Source organism: Cibotium barometz, chromosome 26 (assembly GCF_041138505.1).
Source record: "Cibotium barometz isolate CiBa-2024 chromosome 26, ASM4113850v1, whole genome shotgun sequence".
Lineage (NCBI taxonomy): Eukaryota > Viridiplantae > Streptophyta > Polypodiopsida > Cyatheales > Cibotiaceae > Cibotium > Cibotium barometz.
The window spans coordinates 24,361,340-24,384,455 of record NC_141071.1 but is presented as its reverse complement, the minus strand read 5'-3'; the positions used below and the strand labels follow the sequence as shown (position 1 = coordinate 24,384,455).

The 23,116-nt window shown below is 44.5% G+C and overlaps 1 protein-coding gene across 1 annotated transcript in view; it reads right to left on the bottom strand.

The window, feature by feature from the left end:
* Positions 1-844: 844 nt before the first annotated feature.
* LOC147623801 (casein kinase II subunit alpha-2-like) overlaps positions 845-23,116 on the bottom strand; it is a 33,686-nt gene continuing 11,414 nt past the window's right edge. Inside the window, exons 6-10 of the mRNA XM_086820421.1 lie at positions 21,217-21,282; positions 21,036-21,118; positions 1,706-1,769; positions 1,533-1,601; positions 845-1,426 (exon numbers count right to left, since the gene is read on the bottom strand). Of these exons, the coding sequence (XP_086676547.1) occupies positions 1,361-1,426; positions 1,533-1,601; positions 1,706-1,769; positions 21,036-21,118; positions 21,217-21,282 (348 nt within the window). The 3' untranslated portion in view covers positions 845-1,360. The remainder of the gene's footprint in view (positions 1,427-1,532; positions 1,602-1,705; positions 1,770-21,035; positions 21,119-21,216; positions 21,283-23,116) is intronic.

Here is a 23,116-nt window from a genome sequence, read left to right as displayed (position 1 = left end):
TACAAACAAGTCTAGATCTATCAATGATGGTAAGTGATGGCTCTTTAATCACTTTGACCCCTTTGTATATTGTACTTCAAAATCAATGAGAGCCTAGAGCTCCAAGTCATCTTTGAATGCTACTGGAAGTTCAAGAACTTTCGAACGCATCTTGTAATATTTGAAGACATGTTTGGGACAGCTTGTTGGAAGATGTTTCTAGAGTTAAAGAGGACTACTCCCCATTTCCTCACATGCCTCAATCTCATAAACCTCAATATACTACATATTTACATGCCCTTAACGGTAAGAGGGATACAATCCAATTGTGCAAATTGAGTCTTATCTATTCTTTGCTCTTCACTGCCTCTTTGTGTGCATATGAGTATATGAGTAAGGGATTGAATTGTCTAATCCAGAGCTAGCAAGTGGAGTGTGTAGACATACTTTATGCATGTGATGGCCTGGAATATGGCATCTATGATGAGAGGGGCTAGTCTTATCTCAGCCAATATTATGGCATGTGGCACTGATGGCTTGCTCTTGATCATACGTGAGAGCATCATAACCTACAGTCTCTCCACTCTCCTTTAGTATTCCACCAAGTCGGATCCCTAGAAGTACACCCCATACATCATCGGTGAGTGAACCAAAGGATCAATAGCCACTATTTGGCACTACATTCTTAGAAGTGGGCCTAAAATATATGGTCTTCCCAAACTAGCAACGCTACATTTAGCCCTCAAGCTGCTGTTTTTTAAACTAATAGGAGGAGCTCTTTCCAGAGTGATCATGAAGAATGTGATAAAAGTACGTTTTGTGCAGCCACTGAATAGAACCTGATGTATCTCATCGCAAGAACAGGTAGCAGAAAGGAAAGCTGGTTTTATAAAAACTATACTTACATCAAAGACTTGGCATCTGTATTTAATTGTCGCTCGTGGACCCCATCAAACATTTGTCCTACCAAAGGGCAGAATTCTAGAATGCTGCTAGGACCTTATTTTTGCAAGGCAGTCCAAAAATACAATGAAACAGCCAGCTTGCAGACCTCCAGCTTCCTAGCATTGCATTGCATTGGGAACTCAACACTCTACAACAGCTTTGCTATCCACATACCTTCCACAAGTGTACTGCTACATATTACACACACCCAACCGAATTAGCAGACACAAAAGCACATATGATGCTGCCTCCTTCCAACGACCATACAGCCTTGTTTTCAGTTCAGATATCATGAACATGAGCACCACCACCCCAACAAATGGCGGGCCTGTAAAAGTACACTTCGGAAACCCGATAACTAAGAAGCAGACCATCTAGAGGTTCATAAATATGCTACACCAATCACATCTAAAATTCACCAAGAATAATAGCATGGTCAGCTTAAAAGGGAACGGCGATTGCTTGCTTCAGCCGTTCGAATAGGATAAAAATACGGGTGGGCCTGCAAGTGTGGGTGGTTCCACCGAGAGAGACAAGGAAATTTAGTTTCCAGCATGATGCACATCAACAGCTAGATAGCACAGTGAAGTCTACACAGAGATGCTCACCATTGCTTCGCGTGCAGTCAGCCTCTCCTGATGATCATATCGAAGCAGCTTGTCAAGGAAATCAATAGCCTGCACAGCATTCATTTCTTGAGAGAGCATTCAAAACCCATTACACATCAAGGCACATAGGCACCTGTACATGGATAAAAGATCAATGACCATCATGTACTGACCTCAGGAGTCACAAGATGCTGATTGTCCGAACTGATAAACTTTGCCCAGGGTTTCCTGCTATGCCTGCAGGCAATTTCTTCAATGCTTAGAAAATGGTTACTTCAGAAGTAGGATTTCAATCCATGCATTGTTCCAGCACGATAATATACAGCCACAAGTTACTCTGATACTAGGCTAACAATTCTTTCCCTAATCTATCAAAAGGGAGCAGGTCCCATATTTCCCAAAAACAACCTCTCTCTCTCTCTCTCTCTCTCTCTCTCTCTCTGAGCATGCGTGCGTGCGTGCATGTGTGTGTGTGTGCGTGTGTGTTTTGAATATGGAGAGGGAGAGAGAGAGAGAGAGAGAGAGAGAGAGAGAGAGAGAGAGAAGGAAAGAATGAAAGTTATATTAGTGTCTTCAAAAGACCCAAAGGGTCTATGAGACCAAAATGATGTGAGTGTCCACGAAATCTCATCATGGATGAAATAAGAAAAAGCAACAGTAAACTAAAACTGAAAACTGAAAGCTAAGATCTTAAGACTCTTAAGATTATACAAGATGAAAAATCTAGATCCTACTATACCAGGTATAGGGTACAATAAGTGATGGGATATGGGAGAGCTAAATAAAAACAGTCAATCAAAAGAAACAAAGTTATATTAGCGTCTTCAAAAGATCCAAAGGGTCTATGAGACCAAAATGATGTGAGTGTCCATGAAATCTCATCCTGGATGAAATAAGAAAAAGCAACAGTAAACTAAAACTGAAAACTGAAAGCTAAGATCTTAAGACTCTAAGATTATACAAGATGAAAATTCTAGATCCTACTATGCCAAGTATAGGGTACAATAAGTGATGGGATATGGGAGAGCTGAATAAAAACAATCAATCAACCCTATATGCCCATCTAGGATGTCCACCATGGGTGATACAAGAAGGATAGAGATGTTGATAGTCTGCTGTGAAGATGAGGTTGCTTGATGACTGGCCAGGATCTCCTGAATCTGGGCTGATAAGCTGGGGGTGGTCGGGGTCTGACAGGACGAGGGTGTCTAGCTCTCTGGAGTATGCATGCCTGATCTGATGCGACTCCCATGGGCTTGCTGCAAGGGAGCACTATGGTATAGGCTCCTGTATCCACTGTGATGGGATCTAGTTCTTCCCTGTCCACCCCTCTACGCTGAAAAAAACCGGTGATGGTAAGCTGTGAGGAGGGCTGTTGGGGGGCGAAGATCTCTGAGTAGTGACACTGTGTCGGCTGAGCTCCAGTAGGAAGAGTCTGAGGCACCTCTGATCTGGATCCGCGGTAAGGGTCCAAAGCCCTCTCTAAATAGACAGTGAAATCTCCCTCTAATCTCATAGTAGACTGGGCACTAGGAAACATAGTGCTCCTCCAACTCAACCCCCATCTGTCAAACCCCCATCTGACAGAGTCTACATGTCCTATCCTCTCTGGATATCTGCTCAGCTCTGCCAGTCTCTATCCTCAGTCTATGGGATGATACCCTAAGTAGGCCAATGGCTATCCTCATAGCATGGGACATGAAGGCATCGAGATACCTTGGTCTCTGTATGAAACCATCAGCTGTTGTAGTACTGCATCTTGGTAAGCAATGGGCCTACCACTGTGATCCATGGGTTTATCGGTTCACCTGGTTCCTGTCCTGATGTGAAAGCCTGATGTATGGGGAATCTGGATCATTCTGAAATGAGGGAGTCGGTCCATGTGCTTGAAACCAGGTGAGTACTGTGCCATACCAAGACGAATGCTCTCCTCCCGCCGCTATCTGTTGGCATGACTAGTGTAAATCAGGGGAGTCGAAGTGATCCATCTCCCTCACCCTGTGTATATAAGTGACTGTCTAGAACAGGGCCTCCATCAACATAGGACCCGCAGCAAACTCTGCATCATGATCTGAGAATACTCTGTGTTGCCAATCTGCCGGGGATAAACCTTTTCTTTTGCTGGTTGGTTGGGGCTGGCCGACCACACCAGCCATGCACTATATAAGCCGGCCAACCCAACACACGTCGTCATCACCAATCGGCGTCAACCATCGTGGTCACCAACACCTACTCTACAAGGTCCCCCCACCACGGAACCAACAAGGCACTAGTATGAAGATCTTCTCAGTAGCGAACCACTGGTCAGGTCACTCAAGGTCCACACCCTCCACCCCCCCCCCCCCCCCCAAATCAGTATCCTTTGCCACCCCAGAAGGGATGTTTGATTGGTCTTCTCTTACACCTCATCCCGACCCCTCGGCCAATGTCGCTCAGGCCACATCTTAGTTAGAGACTCTGCGAGCTAGACGAGGCAATAAGTATATGGAAGCTTCTACCCTCATTCAAATCTATCAGTTACCTGATGATCAATGTGTGCCAATCATTGAAGCCCACCCAACTCTTCCTTGTGGCCATTCGATTACTTGGATCGTCGACAGTGGAGGTACACACCAGATGGCACGCAATGCTAACATTTTCATCTCTCAACGTCTTGCTAAGGGTGAAGTTTGATGTGGCAACAATACACTAATGCCCATCAAATCTGTTGGCACTTTATTATTTGACACTACCACAAGCCCCAACCAGGCAACCTGTTTATCTTGTTCCTAACTTGGGCCTTAACTTACTTTATGTATCCCAACTGACCGAACTCGATTGTGGAGTTTACTTCAACAAACGAGTTGTCAAGGTAATTGATGAGACTGCCGAGTTCGTGCCTATGTGACCAGAATATGAGTTGTCTAGGGACCAGTTGGTTGAAGGCATACCCTACCTCAAACTGACCAAGGATGTCTGACAGCCATGTCAAATGGGTAAGCAACCTCGTACAGCGTTCCCACAGCATGCTACTCATCATGCTCAGGGTATCCTCAAGTTTGACTTGGGTGGGCAGGCCCAACCCCCTCCTTGAACAAATCACTCTACTACATGCTCATTGTAGATGACTATTCGAGGTATATGTGGGTGTATTTCCCAAAGCATAAATCAAATGCTTTCCAATACTTTACCACGTGGGTTCGATTTGTCACTAAACAAATGGGCGTCTCGATTGGGATTGCTTGCAGTGACAATGGTGGTGAGTTTATCTCTCATCAATTTGCCGAGTTCTTGCAAGAGCAAGGCATTCAATGCCAGCTCACCTCCACACCAACTCCCCCTCACAAAATGGAGTGGTCGAGCATAAGAACCATACCATTATGGATATGGCACGCTCCATGCTCTTTGCAGCAAAGCTACCTAAACGACTTTTGTCAAAAGCAGTCAATACTGCGGTGTACCTTCTGAACCGTTGCCCCTCATAGGACCCCATTTGAGGCATTTTATGGCGAGAAACCAACTATCTTTACTTCGCCTTCCGCTGCCCATATCACCCAAACAAGAATCTATAACTCTGCGACGTGAACCCAATCAATCGACTATTACTCCGCCACTTGAGGAGCCTTCTGTCACCATTTGGCTCCCTGAACAACAAGGTATCCTCAAATAAATGCAAAGATAGATTCTCTCCAAATCTTTCTATGCATTTGGACACCAGTTTGATTGGTGAATCACCCACGGGATGTCCAATATTTGGGCTTTGTTGATATGATCAGTAGTCCTACCACATGGACCGATATTTCCAGAGGGATGAGAGCTTTGCTAATATGATCAGTAGCATGTCAGGCAGTGCTAATGTGACTAGTAGGCCTGGAGGTGTGACCAATATGACTGGTAACACTGGAGCTTAGGGTCATCTAGTATGACTAGACCCCTGAGTGAGATACATGGCTTGAGAAAGGGGGATTTCCAATGTATATTTGCATATGCACTTCATTTTGTGTATGTGCGAAGATAAAAGATTTACTAGATGCATGACTTGTTTTCCTGTCCTGCATGCTTGCTTATGTCTGGTCTCGTAATGTTGGGGACGCCCAGAACTACTAGCTACGAGACTATGTGGATGCCTTTGCTTGTTGATTTACGATTGGCTTTTTGCAGGCATCAAAACTAGCCGTTTAAAACCATGTAAAAGGCTTAGTTATTGTTGGAGCTATATATAGCTAGCCCTAACTCACTCTAGGTCTTGCCTATATATATGTGACTTGTGACTAATATGTATCATTCTTGTGGAGCGTATGTGGTGTCTCTTGTCTCGTCTCTCTCCCTCTCTCAACATGGTATCAGAGCGATTCTAATCATAAGGGAAGCATCTACGTCTTCTTGTTCAATTTATGATTATGATTTCATGTCTTACAAGATTGATCTTTGGCAACAGTTTTGTGTAGGGTTGATTGGTTCTTTGATTATATGTTGCCTACATGATTGTATAGCTCCACTTGTTGTAATTAGAATTGTTTCTTAATCGCGTCCTTAAAACCAAAACCAGGTGCTGATGCGTAGATGGTACAATGCTCGTGAATCCTATCAAAACGGTTTGTCAATCGGAGTTCTGAGTCAAAAGTTAAGACAGTTCAGGCAAACTGCATCTCGTACATGGTCTGCAAGTTCTGCGATCTTATCTGTACGTGTTCTCACAACCCGACATGGCAAACACCATACTTGTTAACGGATTTCCTTCTGAGGAGCGTTCTGTTCCTCTTTTCCAAGGCCATGGATTTCCTGGTTGGAAATACAAGATGCTATTAATTTTGGAAGGAGACGAATTGGCAGATATTATTCTTGGTATTCTTGCATGCCCTCCTCAACCTATTGATCCACTTCAGAATGATGTTATTATTACCGAAGGTCCAATTTTTGAACAGTGAAAAATTGATCATGCACACTGGATTCGTCGTGATAAGACTGCTCGTCGGTATATACTTTCTACCCTTAACAATTCACTCATGCTAGATGTTTATCCGTTATCCACGTCATATACTATATGGGACTATCTTATCACTATGTTTGAGAAAATGAGAAAAAAACTGTTACAGAGACTCTCTATCTCCGTAGTCTTCTGGGCAAGCTTCAATTCAAGACAGGTACATCCATGTCTAGTCACATTGAATCATTGAAAGGTATTATGAATCAACTTTCTGCTCTGCAGGGGATCCTATTCTTCGAACTCAATTGGTTACACACCTTCTTGATACGATGAAGGATCCTTTGTATGATAATATTATCACTATATTATCTAACAAGGATGGAATTGACATTGAGCATACATGTATTTCTTTGATTGAATATTCTCAACGTCAAACGTCGGTAACTCATGAAACGGTCATGATTGCCCAAGAGTACACAGAATTAGAGACAGCCTTTGCTGTCCGGAGACGTCCATTTCAGCAACGCCCTTCTTTCTCCTCCCAATTTACATCTCGTAGCTTCCAAAGAGGGGGTAATTCTTCTCGTTTGAGATTTCCTCAATAAGCAACCTCGTTTATCAAGGGGTTCTTCCTCTTCTGCAACCTGTGAATATTGTGGGAGCACAAGGCATTCATCCAGTCGATGTTTCAAGAGGCGTTATGATGAAGCTCGAAATCAAGCTTATGCTACTCAACAAAATCCTCATGATGAAGACAATGTTCATCAAGAGGCTAATTTGGTTCATTATAATGTCTCTCCAGAAAAGGTACTACATGTTCGTGATGGTTCTCTCTTTATTGTTGATTCTGGTGCTACTGGCAACATGACATATCAATTGCAATGGTTACACAATTATCATCCAATTCCTATCAAGAAAGTGGTTTATCTTGCTGATAATACAACTTGCCAAGTAATGGGTATTGGCGACTTGTATTTGGGAACTTCTTCCTCAACCAAAATACTGCGAGGAGTTTTATATGTTCCTGATTTACAAAGAAACTTACTTTCTGTTGCGCGGCTTGTGGATCTTGGTCTATTTGTTGGATTTGATAATACAAAGTGTCGCATCGAAAAGGATGGCACTACTATTGCGGTTGCTCCTCGACATGGTAATCTCTTTGAACTTTCATTGAACGAGGATGTTGCAAATGTTGTTACAGCTCTAGGAGATCTGGATTATAAGGTATGGCATCATCGGTTTGCTCACTCAAATTTCTCAAAGCTTCTTGATATTCATCGTCATGATCTTGTGAGAGGTATGAACCTCAAATCTCACCCGCATATAGGGATATGTGAATATTGTGCTCTAGGCAAACATCATCGTAAGACATTTCCAATGTCTACAAATATTCATTCAAATAATCTTTTGGATCTCATTCATACTAATATTTGTGGACCCTTTCCTCCATCCAAGTCTTGCTACTGTTGCTTCATTACTTTTATTGATGACTATTCACGGTATACAAATGTCTTTTTGCTACGACATAGATCAAAAGCATTGGACACATTTAAAAGGTACCAAATATATGTGGAGAATCACACTAGTCGAAGAGTCAAAATTCTTCAACGTGATAATGGTGGTGAATATATTTCCAACTTATTTCATGATCATTGCATCAACCACGGCATCCACCATGAGTATACCATTCCATATTCTCCCCAACAGAATGGAGTTGCAGAGCGAAAGAATCGTACAATTTTGAATGCAATCAGATGCATACTTATTCATTCTGGATTATCTCGCTCTTTTTGGGCAGAAGCAGTATTGACAGCGTTTTTGTTCAAAATCATCTTCCAACTACTGCACCTTCTGGTAAGATTCTAATCACAGCTTGGACAGGCCAAACTCCTTCTGTTGTACATTTCAAAGACTTTGGCTGTATTACTTATATTCATGTCCCAAAAGAGACACGACACAAGCTAGAACCTTCAGGTTTGAAGGTTATTTTTATTGGTTATTCTGCCAACTCAAAGGGTTACAAGTTTTACGATCCAAGTTCTCAAAAGACAATTGTTAGTCGAGATGCTATATTCAATGAGCAATTGATGGGAGGTTCGTGGTTCACAGATGATGCTGATGATACAAAAACATTACTCACTTCTTTTCCTTTTCTACTTTTAGACAATGATTTGCATGATGACAACACTCTTTTGATGGATATTGGAGACAAGTCTATTGATGTTCATCCTACGGTTTCAAAGGAGACTGCTACAGATCTTGATATCTATGTTGATCTTCCTATTGAACTTGAGCACGGTGCAAATCATGTATATGATGATCATCTTGAAACCTTTAATCACGTATTGGCTGTTTGTGAAGATCCTTCAACTTATGCAGAAGCTATGTACTCTCCACACAAAAGGAACAATGGAAGAAATCGATGGAAGCTGAATATGAGTCTTTGATCTCGAAAGGTACATGGGTTCTTACCAATCTACCTTCTGATCGTAATCCTATCAAATGTAAGTGGGTTTACAAGACTAAAACAAAGGCAGATGGATCCTTTGATAAATTCAAAGCTCGTTTAGTTGCAAAGGGATACTCACAAATTGCAGGGATTGACTATCATGACACTTTTTCACCCGTAGTTTATAGTACAAGCATTCGAGTACTACTAGCTTTTGCAACTCAATTTGATTTGGAAATACATCAAATGGATGTTAAGACGGCTTTTCTTAATGGAGACTTAAAAGAGGAAATATATATGGAGCAACCTGAAGGATTTACAATTCCCGGAAAGGAACATCTTGTATGCCAACTCCACCGTGCTTTGTATGGACTAAAACAAGCTTCACGATCATGGTACATCAAGATTGATCAATTTCTCACATCTCAGGGGTTTGTTTCTAGCTTCTCTGATCCAAATCTTTATATCAAGCGCAATGTGGATAACCATTTTTTGATATTTATGTTGATGACACTATACGTGTGTCTAATAATCTATCTTTCATGCAACAAGTAAAAAAGGTTTTCCTCAACCTTTGATATGGTGGATCTTGGCGACATTTATTCATGCCTTGGTATTCAAGTTCAAAGGTATCGTCACAATGGTATTTTGCTTCTTCGTCAAATAAATTTTATCCAAGATATTGTTCAAAAGTTTGGATTGGCTACTGCACATTCGGCGAACACTCCTTGTCTTGCAAGCTCTACTAGGAGTACTTCTGCAAATACTGAGGCTGAATCATTAGCTTTAAATCAACCCTATGCTAATCTTGTTGGTTGTCTTCAATTTGTGGGCATGAGCACTTGTCCTGATATTCTGTTTGCAGCAAATCTGTTAGGACAATACTTGTCCTCTCCATCTACAAGACATTGGTCTCAAGCTAAACGTGTTTTGAAGTACTTGAAGGGCACTGCAGATTTCGGACTTGTATATCGCCGTCAAGAAGACATATCTTCATCAACTTCTCTTAATCTTTTGGGTTATTCAGATGCTGATTGGGCAAGCTCTAACTTGTCCATGCGATCCACCAGTGGTAATTGCTTCTTTATCAATGGCTGTTTGGTATCTTGGGCTAGCAAGAAACAACGTTGTATTGCAGTTTCTACTACAGAGTCTGAATATATAGCTGCAACTTTAGCAACTCGTGAATTAGTTTGGCTTCGACAATTGCTTGCTGATATTGGTCATTCTCCTTCCTCAAGCACTCCTCTTAGATGTGACAACCAAAGTGCTATTAGTCTAGCCAAGGACTACGTGCAACATAGCAAGTCCAAGCATATTACAGTTCATTATCACTATGTTCGACATGAAGTAAGGAAAGGAGCAATAATGGTAGAACATTGTCCAACTGATCAAATGATTGCAGACATTCTCACCAAAGGACTCCATGAAGCTCGGTTTACACTTTTGCGATCAGAACTTGGAGTTGCGGCGGCCTCTCTTTTTGGAGATTAGCACATCTCACGTCATGTCAATTTTGTCTAGACTTGTACATAGCCTATAGACTTTAGGACACTTCACACATTACTTCACATCATGCACATTTATTCTTTGTACTTTGTATATAGAAGCACATTGCACATGGACTTTAAGGTGGCAGTGGCATTGTACATTTATATGTAGAAGCTCCGGTTTTTCCCTTGTGCTCCCAAGGGTTTTTTTACTCGCAGCTAGAAACCTTTATTTGAGTGGGGATGTTGGAGCTATATATAGCTAGCCCTAACTCACTCTAGGTCTTGCCTATATATATGTGACTTGTGACTAATATGATTCATTCTTGTGAAGCGTATGTGGTGTCTCTTGTCTCGTCTCTCTCCCTCTCAACAGTTATATTTTATAAGGTGGAGTGTTCACACCCACATTAATAATGGGTGTGAACACCCAAGGGACACCCAAACTTTAAAGTCATTTGTATAAAAGAACTTGTATCATTTATGAAGGCTTGTAGAATCGGGCTTGCTCCCTGCTGTACCTTCTCACGCTCACCAATGGACAAAGGTGGTTCCATGCTCTTTTTCACAGGCGGCCAAAAGTTATCCATTCCCTTTCTGAAGCAAAAGGTCTTCTTTCTCTCTCTACTGCAGTCGGCAAACTGAAGCAAAAGGTGGCTACTCGGAGTTGCAAAAAGGTTGTGTACAGTGTGCACATACATCTCAATATAGGGCTGCATACGAAGTATTACAGCACTCCTACATACACAGCAGGGCTGCATACAGAGAAGAACAAAGATTTGTTATCACAACTTGTCTCACACACACAAGTGGGTGGTGCACCCCTCTATAACAAAGGTGTGGGACTTCTTCTCAAAGTTCCTTTCTTGATACAAGTGCTTTGAAGAAATATCAAAGGGAAGGTATGTGCACTGTAAGTAAAGTTGCAACAAATGATTCTATTTGGGAATAAAGACCAAGTGACCTAAACTCTTCTAGTGCAACCGGCTTAGTGTGAGACTAGGAAGGTTTCTAAGATCCACATAGCTGATTATGTGAGACTAGACCTTTCATCTGAGATCCACACTTGCCTGGTGTACAGCTCGAAGCACCCCTTGCCTTGGGCTTGGGCAGAGGATTTGTTTTCTATTGTTTTCATCTTTGGTACTTGGAAATCTAGTTTAAGAGCACCCTCTACATGTATCTGTAAATACTCCCTATAATAAAGCTTTATTTATAGAGGGGCCGGCCCGTTCCGAACCCATTGTGTTGTCAGCTTCTCCAAATCTTTAACTCATTAAGTGAGTGTGGGTGAGTGTGGTTGTGACTGGTGAAACTATCTGTACTTAGTGTCTTTAAGGTGAAGTTTAATATTCTTAGAAATTTGGATTATACTACCCACCTCAATTTCACCTTCCTCCTCCCAACAACCACCCAGGAACCCTGTACCCCGCTGGTACAAACAGACCATGCGGGATTCAAGCATGCTTCCCAAAACGATACCCCCTTGGATGCTCCTCATCAGTCCACGAAGCTCAATCCTCGTGCCTCATTTGCCTCTATGTTTTCCGCAAATTATGTGACGTATGATGAGCCAACATCGTGGAAAGAGACAATCAAACAGCCATCTTGGAAACACGCTATGGAACAAGAACTTGAAAGCATTGATCGTAATGGCATGTGGTCCCTCGTGGATCGCCCTCGTCATAAGAAAGTCATTAGAACCAAATGGATTTGCGACACCAAATTTAAAGCCGATGATACATTGGACATGTACAAAGTCTGGCTTGTAGTGCAAGGCTTTCGTCAAAAAGAAGGCATTGACTTCAACGAGACCTTCCCACCTACAGCTCGAATGACGACCATCTGTCTCTTACTCAATTTGGCTGCACACCACAAACACCCAGTCTACCAGATGGATGTCAAGAGTGCCTTCCTAAATGGCATTCTCGAGGAGGAAGCCTATGTTGACCAACCTCCGAGCTTCCCGCTCCTCAGGCATGAGGACAAAGTCTTCCGCCTACATAAAGCTCTTTATAAGCAAGCCCCCCGAGCGCGGTATCATTGCATCGATAAATTTCGTCGCAGCCAAGGTTTTTAACCATCCCACTGTGATCCCAAAATCTATATCCACACAGATCAAGGAATGGTGTGCTACCTAGTGTTGTATGTCGATGATCTTATCATCTCTAGTTCAAATCAAGCCAAAGTGGCTAATATCATGGCACAGCTAAGACGAACGTTTAAGATGACTGATCTTGGTCTTCTCTCGTATTTCCTTGGTATGGAGGTGATCAAGCATCCTAATGGTATTTATGCGTCCCAACAAAAGTATTGTCTTCATCTCATTACTTCGTATTTTCCTGATGGTGCTATCCTTGTGGCCACCCCACTGGATCCAACCATCAAACTTACAAAGGAAGAGGATTCACGGCCACATGAAGAACGAACCTACCAACAAGTGATTGGGAAACTCATATGGCTCACTAACTCTAGACCTGACATTTCCTATTGCACATCCATCTTAAGTCAATATTTCAATGCTCCGAAGGAGCCACATTGGAGTTCAACGATGAGGGTTGTTCGTTATCTACCCTCATGTGAAAACCTGCTGCATAGCATTTAGCATCTTGCCTACCCTTTGCATCACATTCTATTTTTTGTGTTTTGGGTGTATGTGTGAATGAAAACCCATATGGGCATTCATGCATGTGAAAACCCTTTGCATTGTGGCATTGATCTAATACAGCCCAAGCTCAAAAGACTCTACCAAAGACGAAGAGCACATGATCTACACCCGCAACAACAAAACTTATCTAAATACTTCATCATGTTCCTCTTCACCCAATTACCATCATCATCTTGTCTCATGGTCCCCTTTTGGCTTGAGAGGAGTGACCACCAGCCCAAAAGGGCATCATTATATTATCTAAAAAAATCTTTTCTTTTGCTGGTCGGTTGGGGCTCACCGATCACACCAGCCATGCACTATATAAGCCGGCCAACCCAACACATGTCGTCATCACCAATCGGCATCAATCATCGTGGTCATCAACCAACGTACACAAGCACGTCGGCTCCAACACTGCAACCACCACCTTCATCAAGCCAGCCATATATCATCGTCAACCAACGAACATCGAACATATTGATCACCATCGACACACCAACACGTCCAACGCTTCAGCAACATCCGGCGCTTGCACCAACACACATCTTCAGCGCTCTATCACCTGCGTTCGGTAGCATACTGCAACACCAGTGGCACTTCTTCAACAACACCAAATCAGCAGCTGGCTCTACTACCCACGCAACACACCTCTGCAGTTTGCCGGCTGAATGTCAACGCACCAACACCAGTTCATCATCGGGGATGAACACATCTTCATCAACCTACCATTGCAGTAGTTGTTGGCTCTACCTCTTGCACACAGCAGCAACCTGATTGACCTACGCAGATCACCTTCGACATCTACATCCACACGGAGTGCCACCGCTATCCTTGACGAGAGCCTTCGTCACCGAGCGAGCCTCTTGCTTCGACTTCGTCTTTGCTTCCTCACCGGTCTACTACTCAGAGTCACCCCACATCAGAGGGCCTCTTGTACTAGATTACATTCACCATTATACATTCATCCATTTCATGTTGTGTTGATTTACTCTGATCTCTCGCACATCTCGCACATCTCGTCCTTTTGTGCTTTTGCCCACACAACTAGGGTGTCAAAAAGCCAACCCTTCGTCCTCAGCTCCTAAAAATGCGCCTGGAAACACTACTTCTCCAATAAGGCTAGCACTGCATATCCTCTAGTGAGTCTATCCTCTGTTGTCTGTCTCATAGAGAAGCGTGGACTAGTAAAGGTAGCTCCGAGATAGACATATAAGTGCACCACCTCAACCTCGCTACCCATGTAAGTGATCTTTGTATGGCCTGCAAACTGGGTAGGATGTGTGGAATACCAAAACCTTGGTTGTTCCAAGGTTGGCTGAGACCCCCCTCTGTGCGCAAAAATCCTGTAAAGTATCCATGTGCTTTTGTAGCCCCTCCTCAGAGGATAGGCGCAATAATGTGTGATGACCAAGTGGGTGGAAAGCCCTCTAAGAGGGCCCTATTAAACATATGGGCTACAAGGGGTGCCAGGGTGTCGCCTACATAAGAGAGGTGCTCAGTCATAAGCCCCTCATGAACCTGTGAACGGCCGTTCTTTTGAAGCTTGTGTATAGCCTTCACCGCCATGTCTTCTGTGAATAAGGTGGATGTGGTGGGACATGCGTGAGGTGACATGGGAGGGGGGGTTGCTGGGGTATGTGGTATAATGTGTGTGCATGTGAGTGCCGAATGTGTGGGTCTGTGATAGGAGTGGGTAAGCGGCATTCCCGGATCCTACACCAAGCCTCATAAGAATTCCCGCTCAAGAAGAGTTGGTATTAGTCCTTGTGCTATTTAAGACAATGTGCTCATTGCTTGTGGTGAGTAAGGTACCGATTAGTCCGTTCAACTTGACGCTTCTAGATTTGGCCAATAGCTAACTCACTCACGCAAAAGATGTGCACATGTGATATGGCATTTTTCATCATACCAACAATTCCGAGGCATGGTACCTGTGTGGGCTTTGGCGGTAGACCGGCGGGGGTGTGGGGAAAATTGTCGATGGCGGATGTGTGGATGATTGTTGCCAGCTGTGAGGTGAGGGTGGTGAGGGGTGCAGATGGGTCTACATCCAAGAGACGACGGTAGAGCTCATCTACATAGACAAGATCACAATCGTGGGTGAAATGGATCTGGGTGTAGTGTGAGTTGGGCAGTGCCTGTGCCGGGGACATTTGTCTATGATGATGACCTTGCCATCTCTATAAACTGCCCACTTTCTCATCTTACTGGCTTCAAGCACCTGCATGTAGCATGCTCATTTTCCTATGCTCCACCTATGTGGGAGTGAGGTCATCACCAAGATAATTTTTCTCACCTTTAAGGGCTGCTCTATGATCCAAGAATACATGCCAGCTGGTGATGTCCTTGAATTTGAGTAGTGGTGGGCAGGCACGTGTGGTGTCCTTACCTACTCTCAATGCATCCATATATGGTGTGCCTTCTATGCCCATTTTCTAACAGAGTATGGTGGCGTATGCCTTGGCACACTCCCCTTCTCACAGCCCAACCACATGCACATGTAATGCCCGAATCTCCATTCTTTTATTCTCCTCAATCGTGTCATAAATAATAGTGGGAGTGTATGGTGTCCTATGTCTCTTGGTGACCTCTATCCACTCCTCAATTTCTTTCTTCACTACTACAGCCCACCCTCGTTCAATCTCCCTTTTGGTCTCCACAATGTCCTCCTGAAGCTTCACCTTGAGGTTTGAAACTTCAGAGAGGATCGGGGGACTGATTTCTCCTCCTTTCTTCTTGCAGTCCTGTATTCCTCCACTCAGCTTGGCAATCTCTTTCTCCATTCCATCTAACGGTCTAGCATGTTGTTCTTTCATCTTAGTCATCTCTCATATTTCTGCAATCTCCCATTTGCGACAATCTTCTTGGATAGCCAAAATTTCTTTCGTAGAGGCAGTCTCTTGTAAGCAGCCGTGTTTGCAAAATTTCTTTCGACAGCCATAGGCAATCTCTTGTAAGCACACCGTGTCCATTTGGTTATGTACTTGCATTGACCTGGGCATCAATCTTGACAAGGACTTTTCCAATTCCCTTGCTCGATCTAGTCATTTTTGGCTTGGTCTACTTCTTGCCTTTCTCAAGTTAGGCTCAAGGGCACGAGTGAAGATGGGAGCCGGCCCCATGCACAATGAAGTAAGGGTGGAAGTGGCTTCCAGTTGCTGGTTCAACCATTGGTCTGAATTTGGGAGACAGTATACCAGGGAGCAACGGCCTCTGGGCGACGGCACTGGGCAGAAGTGGGGAGAAGAGGGTGACGGGCTCTGGGCAGCGGGCAACAATGACAGAGGCAGAAGCAAGCGCTGGGAGATGGCAGAATCAGGGCGACGGGCTCTGGGCAGAGGGCGACAGCAAAGGCCAGCTCTTGGTGACACAATAGGCGAGCTCTAGGCGACGGCACAGGCAGGAGCAGAGGGCGATTGCAGAGGAAAAGGCAAGCCCTGGGTGATGGCAGAGGCGAAGGCAAGCTCTAGGTGATGGCAGGAGCAGAGGGCGACCGGCTGTGGGCACACGGCAACGACAGAGGTGGAAATGGGAGGGCAGAGGTGGAGGCTGATGGCAGAGAAAGAAAGAAAGAAAGTTATATTAAACATCTTCAAAAGACCCAATGGGTCTATGAGACCAAAAGTGAAACAATAATGTCCATGTAATTTCATCATAGTACAAAAGAAAACAAGGACTAGACCTATGAGCTGGGAATGTCAAATTTGAGCCATATGACATAAAGTGGGACCATCATCATCATACAACCTATGGAGCTAACCCCCCGGTAGGGGGAGTGGGCCATCCAGGATATAGAGCATGGGGCAGATGTCTGTGTTGCTGGCAAGGTCCACAGAGTCTAGGATGACGCTCATTGTAGTGCTGTGGCCCCGTCTAGAGTCACACCAAAGTGGGGAAAGGCGGGCGGTTGGGGACTCGAGAATGTGTGGCTCAACGAGGATGTGGGTGTATCATCCATGGCTGGAGTGGCATCCTCTTGTGGTCGGAAGAACGGAGTCCAATGGGGTCTCAACTCCCTGATCAGTGAAGTCTCTGTGGCGATGAAGCTCTAGTAGGAAGAGGCCCTGGAAAAGCTGATCTGGGTAATCCATGATCATGGGTAAGGGTCCAAACCCCTCTATAAAGAGACAGTGGAACCTCCCTCGAATCTCATAATATACGGAGCTCCTCTAACTCGACCTCCTGCTGGCACATAGTGCATATTCTCTCCTCACGTGGTATCCGCATGGCTCCCCCTGTCTCTATCCTCACACAGTGCGATGACACCAGCAACTGGCCCACTGCAATCCGCATGACATGTGACATGTATATGTCAAGATATATGGCGCTCAGTATGAAACCGTCCTCAGTAAGCCTCATGAAAGTATCCACATAGTACTGCCGTTTGTGAGAGAGTGGCTCATGTGTTGTGATCCAGGTATCCTTTATGTATAGTCCCAATAAATCATATCTGAACACCCGGTTCTTGTCATCCTGAGAGAGCCTGATGAATGGGGAGTCCGGGTCATATTGGAGTGGGGGGAGGCAATCCATCTTGAGTCCCTGCCTCATGAACTAGATGCATACTCGGCTATACCATGACTCATGCCCATCTACAGCTAGTTGTTGGGAGGATTGTGGGGCAAGCCTCAGGAGTCTCCAAGGGGCCATGGCACTCATCATGTGAATGTATGTGACTGTCTGGAAGAGTGCCTCTACTACCATGGGTGCTGCAACAAATTCTGCCAGGATAATATCGTGTGGGACCGATGGTTTGCTAGGTATCATACGGGAGAGCATCATGGCCTGATGCCTCTCTATCTTTGGCCATTTGGCCACTGTAAGATCAGGTGCCCAAAAGAGTGCTCCATACATCAATGCCGGAGTGACCAAGGTGTTAAATAGCCACAACTTGGTCCTCGACTCCTGGAAATGAGCCTAGAAGCACTCTCTCTCCATAAGAGCAAGAGAAGCATACCCTTACATCAGTCTAGCCTCTGCAACACAGCTCATCGAGAAGATTGGTCCTATAAAAGTGACTCCCAAGTATACATACGAGTGTGCAATCTCCACTGCACTGCCCATGTAGGTGAAACTCAATCGAGATGTGAAAAGACGGGATGTGTCGAAGACCTTAACCTTGGTTTTCCCAAGGTTTACTATGAGATCCCGATGTGCACAAAAGTCTTGTAATGTGTCAAGATGCCTCTAGAGAGCCTCTAGAGAATCTGCAATAAGCTCAATGTCATCAGCACAAAGTAGTATGGAAACAAGGATTCCTCCTAGTGATACGCCTCCTTGCCCTCCTCTATCAATGAAGGCTGAAATCTCATCAATGTAGAGGCCAAAGAGGGTGGGAGACAGTGCGCACCTTGCTTCACTCAAATGATACTCGAGATCTCCTCTGATAATCCTCCTGGGCATCTCACCCGCCCTATGACCGACTCATATAATGCCATGATCCCCCAAATCATGTCTAATGGCACCCCCAAATCCTGGAGTCTTTGCAATAGTCTAGCTCGAGGCACCGTATCAAATGCTTTGCGGAAATCCACAAACCAACAATAAACTCGTCGATATTGTGCTCTGGCCTCTTCTATGATGGCTCGGAGGGTGAAGATGTGATCCAGAGTAGTAAATGACCTGTGGAAGCTTGCCTGCCCTGATGTTATGTGCCCATGTCCATCTGCTAGTGTGTTGAGCTCAATCTCAAGAACTGACCCACAAAGTTTGACCAGTGTGTGGCCAATCATAATAGTCCTGTAATTGTTGGGGTCCGTGGGATCTCCAGCTTTATGGATGGGTGTGATGATATGGACTGTCCAAGTGGGTGGGAAGCCTTCCAAAAGAGCCTAGTTGAACTTATGGGCCGCATGGAAGATGTGCTTTGCCAAGAGGCCCTCATGGTCCTATAGTCTACCGTTTTTTAGTCTCCGGATAGCTCACGCTACCATGGTAGGTGTGAAGATGGTGGATGTGATGGGACGTTGATGTGATGGTGGTGGGATGGGAAGCTGATCTAGAACTTCATACAGGGATCATGCATATGTGTGCCATATGGATGGAGATGTGATAAGTGTGGGTGGGCGATTCTTCTGGATTTTCTTCCAACCCTCAATATAATTCACACCTTTGAGAGATTGGTATAAGTCCTTGTATTGGCCCTTAACATGTGCTTGTTTCTTACGTCTGGTTGTGTATTGGTTAAAACTTAATCCTTTGAGCATCTCGCTCTCAGATTTGGCCAATTACAACCTCGCGTAGGAGACGCTCACGTGTTGTGCAGCATTCCTCGTCATACCAATCGTTCTGGGGCATGGTGCCGGTGGGGGGTCTGGCGGTAGATCAGCTGATGGATGGAAATGTGACTATGCCAAAGTTGTGTAAGATTGTGGTGAGCTAAGACGTGGGCATGTATGTCCGTCTGTGCTCTACTTGGGTTTGGGTAAGATCATCCCCTATGTATATCTTCTCCCCTCGTAGAGCTATCCGTGTGTCCATGAAGGCCTCTCGGCTAGCAAGGTCCAAGAATTTCAAGATGGGGCGGCGCTCCCCGTAAGGTGTCCCATCCCACACGCCATGTATCCACATAGGGAGTCCCTTCCACTTTGAGTTTCTTGCATAGGGCTAGAGCATCAGCCTTGGGGGATTCCACCTCCTTTAGTCCTGTCACCCTCACATGAATAGCGCAGACCTTCCTCCTCTTCTCCTCTTCCAAGGTATCATGTATGATGGGGGTGGGTGTGGGGTGTTTTCTCACCACTTTTGTCCAATCTTTCTCTACTTCTTGCTTAACCACTGCAGCCCGCCCTTTCTCCATCTCCTTCTTTGTGGCCACTAGAGCTTCCGGCAATTTGTTTTTTAGGCTTTCAACCTCCGAGGCAAGGGAGGGATTAATTTCCCTTTCTTCTTTCATCTATGCTTTGCATACATGTAGCTCCTCCTTGAGGTCTTCAACTTGTGCTTTCCACTTTCCCACTTGGGTCGCATGGGCTTCCTTGAGCTCTTCAAGTTCCCTGTCCTGTGTATCTTCCTGGCATATCAGGATGTCCCTGATAACTTTCAGCCCCAGCTTTTGCCCATCTGCCTAGGGGGTGCTTCTCTCGCTTCTCCAAGCTTGTGAGCATATGTTTCTCCATCCTGTCACTGATTGCATTCAGTTCTGAATGGAGGGCCTTCAACTTGTGCTTTCCACTTTCCCACTTGGGTCACATGGGCTTCCTTGAGCTCTTCAACTTCCCTATCCTGTGTATCTTCCTGGCATATCAGGATGTCCCTGATAACTTTCAGCCCAAGCTTTTGCCCATCTGCCTAGGGGGTGCTTCTCTAGCTTCTCCAAGCTTGTGAGCATATGTTTCTCCATCCTGTCACTGATTGCATTCAGTTCTGAATGGAGGGCCTCCCATTTCCAGGATCTCTTCATCTTGGTGCAAGCAAGAGAGAGAGAGAGAGAAATGAAATGAAATGATATATTAACATCCTCAATAAGCCAAAATGATCTATGAGACCAAAAAGGTTACAACAATTGGTGGATCTAATACAATGTCTGTGTAGGAAAAGCTAAAACAACTAACTGAAACTGAAACAACAACTATGAGGAAAAGCAAGTTACTAGGAGCTCCTAATGGATAGCATCTGGGAAGGAAAACTCCAGCAACAAAGTTACCTAGCTCCTGAGAGAGAGAGAGAGAGAGAGAGAGAGAGAGAGAGAGAGAGGATTATGTTGCTGCCTTGGGGGCCTGACCAAGCCGCAGCGGCGGGGCAGGGCAGAACAGGGCGCAGCAAGGTCAGGCAGTCGGCGGCGGTGGGCAGGGCAGAACAGGGCGCAGCCAGGCCAGGGCAGGCGGCAGAAGGCAGGGCATCAGTGCGTGGTGCACGAGAGAGGGTAGGGCAGAGGCTCGAGAGGCAGAGACAGAGACAGAGACAGAGGGGCCCACAAACACTAGCTTAATTCATAACACTGAATATACTAAAGGGAGAAAGCCACAAGTTCACAAACTAAGCTTGACCTTTCACTGTAATTACAAACCTGCCAACCAGTGCCTCGAGGTGGGGATCGAGCTCGAGGCAATACTTGTTCAGATAGGCATTCAATTCATCTGTGCCAAGCACCTGCAAAATGTACTCTTTACACAAGATGAGTATATCAAAACACCATGAGAAATGAGATGCCCAAGGGCCAATGCAACCATAGATCAAAGCTCTCTCACCCTAGCAATCTTCACCAACTGATCATAATTGTCGTGGCCATAAAAAAAGGGCTCCTTCCGGAAAATCTAGTCAATCAAAATCAACATATCATTTAAATATGTGAGAATGCTTTTATTTATTCTGAACCCTTTACCAACACTGAAATCCTAACTATTTTAGGCTAATTATGAGATATAATTCTAGCTCATTCTAACTGCCTACCTATAGTCCACCCAAGAACATCATGGTGCTCCTCCTTGACTATATACCAGTGATAGCACTTCGCCTAAGTCGCAAGGATAAGTGGATGCACTTGTGGAGGGTTTCCTCAATGCTAAGCAAAACCAAGGTGATGATCTTTAGGCCTCAACACCTAGTCTGAATAATTGCACGACGTGCATACATATCCTGATAGAAACCATATAAACAACTAGCATGCATCTACAGACCCAAATTCCTTCTTAAGGGAGAGAGAGAGAGTCCACAAAGTTTATTCTTTATTGATGGGCAAGCTAAGTGTCTCTGATGATTATTACTGAAGATGATAACATGCAATGTCTATCCATCTCCAAACAAGAACACAAAGCTACTTTTTCAGCAGTTTGAGGTTATGATTTGAATACATTCTAACACAAACTGCCTATCCATCTCTGAACAAGAGAACAAAGCTATATGTTTCAGCAGTTTGAGGTTATAATTGAGTACATTACAAGTAAAAAGAACTATGTTGCACATGATCCCTGACAGGCTGGGAGCTCTCCCAACCCTGGCCACCATGCGCCTGTCCTTTCTATGCGTGCTGTACCTGCTGAGCATCTGCTGTATTTTCTGCCTCAAACAACGCTGCCAGAAAGAGCGCCCGTGCTGCCTGGGGTCCACCTGGAGCCTAGCCTGCATCAACTCGAATTTGTGGACCACTGTCATGAAATTGAAGAATTGGGCTTTTCTTCGTAATCAAGATTAGAAAGCAAGGGCTATATTAAAATAATATGCCCTCAAAAAAACTAGCAGTCCGTATGTGGAAACTTACCAAAAAGCAAAAGGGAATAAACTTGAGTCTAGAAGTTCTCTATGAGTTTAGAGATGAGGGTTGCAGCTTGCAAGTTCTGTTATTATGGCACAAAAAGCAGTGTTGGTGTCTTGGGAAAAGTTGGTAGAGTTAGGGCACAAAAAGCAGTATCACCCCAGTTGCTAGCATGGGCTGCCCGCAGCCCCACATACCCAACCACCTTTCTTTAGAGTTGAGGAAAGAAAAAGTATAACGGTCTTGAGAAACGTGCATCTGTAAACATAGAACTCTAGGCCGAGCATTCCAAAGATGCCTTGTCCAAATCCCTCATTTTCTCGTCCACCATTGGCCAGCTTAAGCAAAAAGAGGGATTGAGAATATAGTCATCCGTAACCATCAAGGCTGAAAACTCACAAATTGCAAAGGGTGGGGAAAAGCAATGGGAGAAGCAAGCTGAAAGAAGCTTGCAAAGTTGGTTGTGAGGTGCAACTGCCCCATCAAACTCTTGGAGACAATGAACAACGTGGCACACATTGTGGCTCCTTGGTACTGCATGAGTGCCAGCGATGAAGTCATTACCATTGTTGGATGAAAATACTCAAACAAAAATAGGGAAGATCAAAGCATTCAGGCCGAAGTATGGCTGTACCATATGCACAGATGGATGGGTGGATGTGTGCAAGAAAGGGTTGATCAATTTGCTTGTCTCCTCTTGATATGGCAAAAAGAGCATACACAACATTGATTCGAGAGCATCCGATTTGGCAGTAGATGCTCATTGAGGAGACTGGGAAAAGGCATGTAATACAAGCAAGTTATCACTGATAATGCGTCTAATTGAGTAAAAATGGGAGGCTCAAGACCAATGACTTCCCGAACATTATGTGGATCACACTCCTTGGATTTGGGAA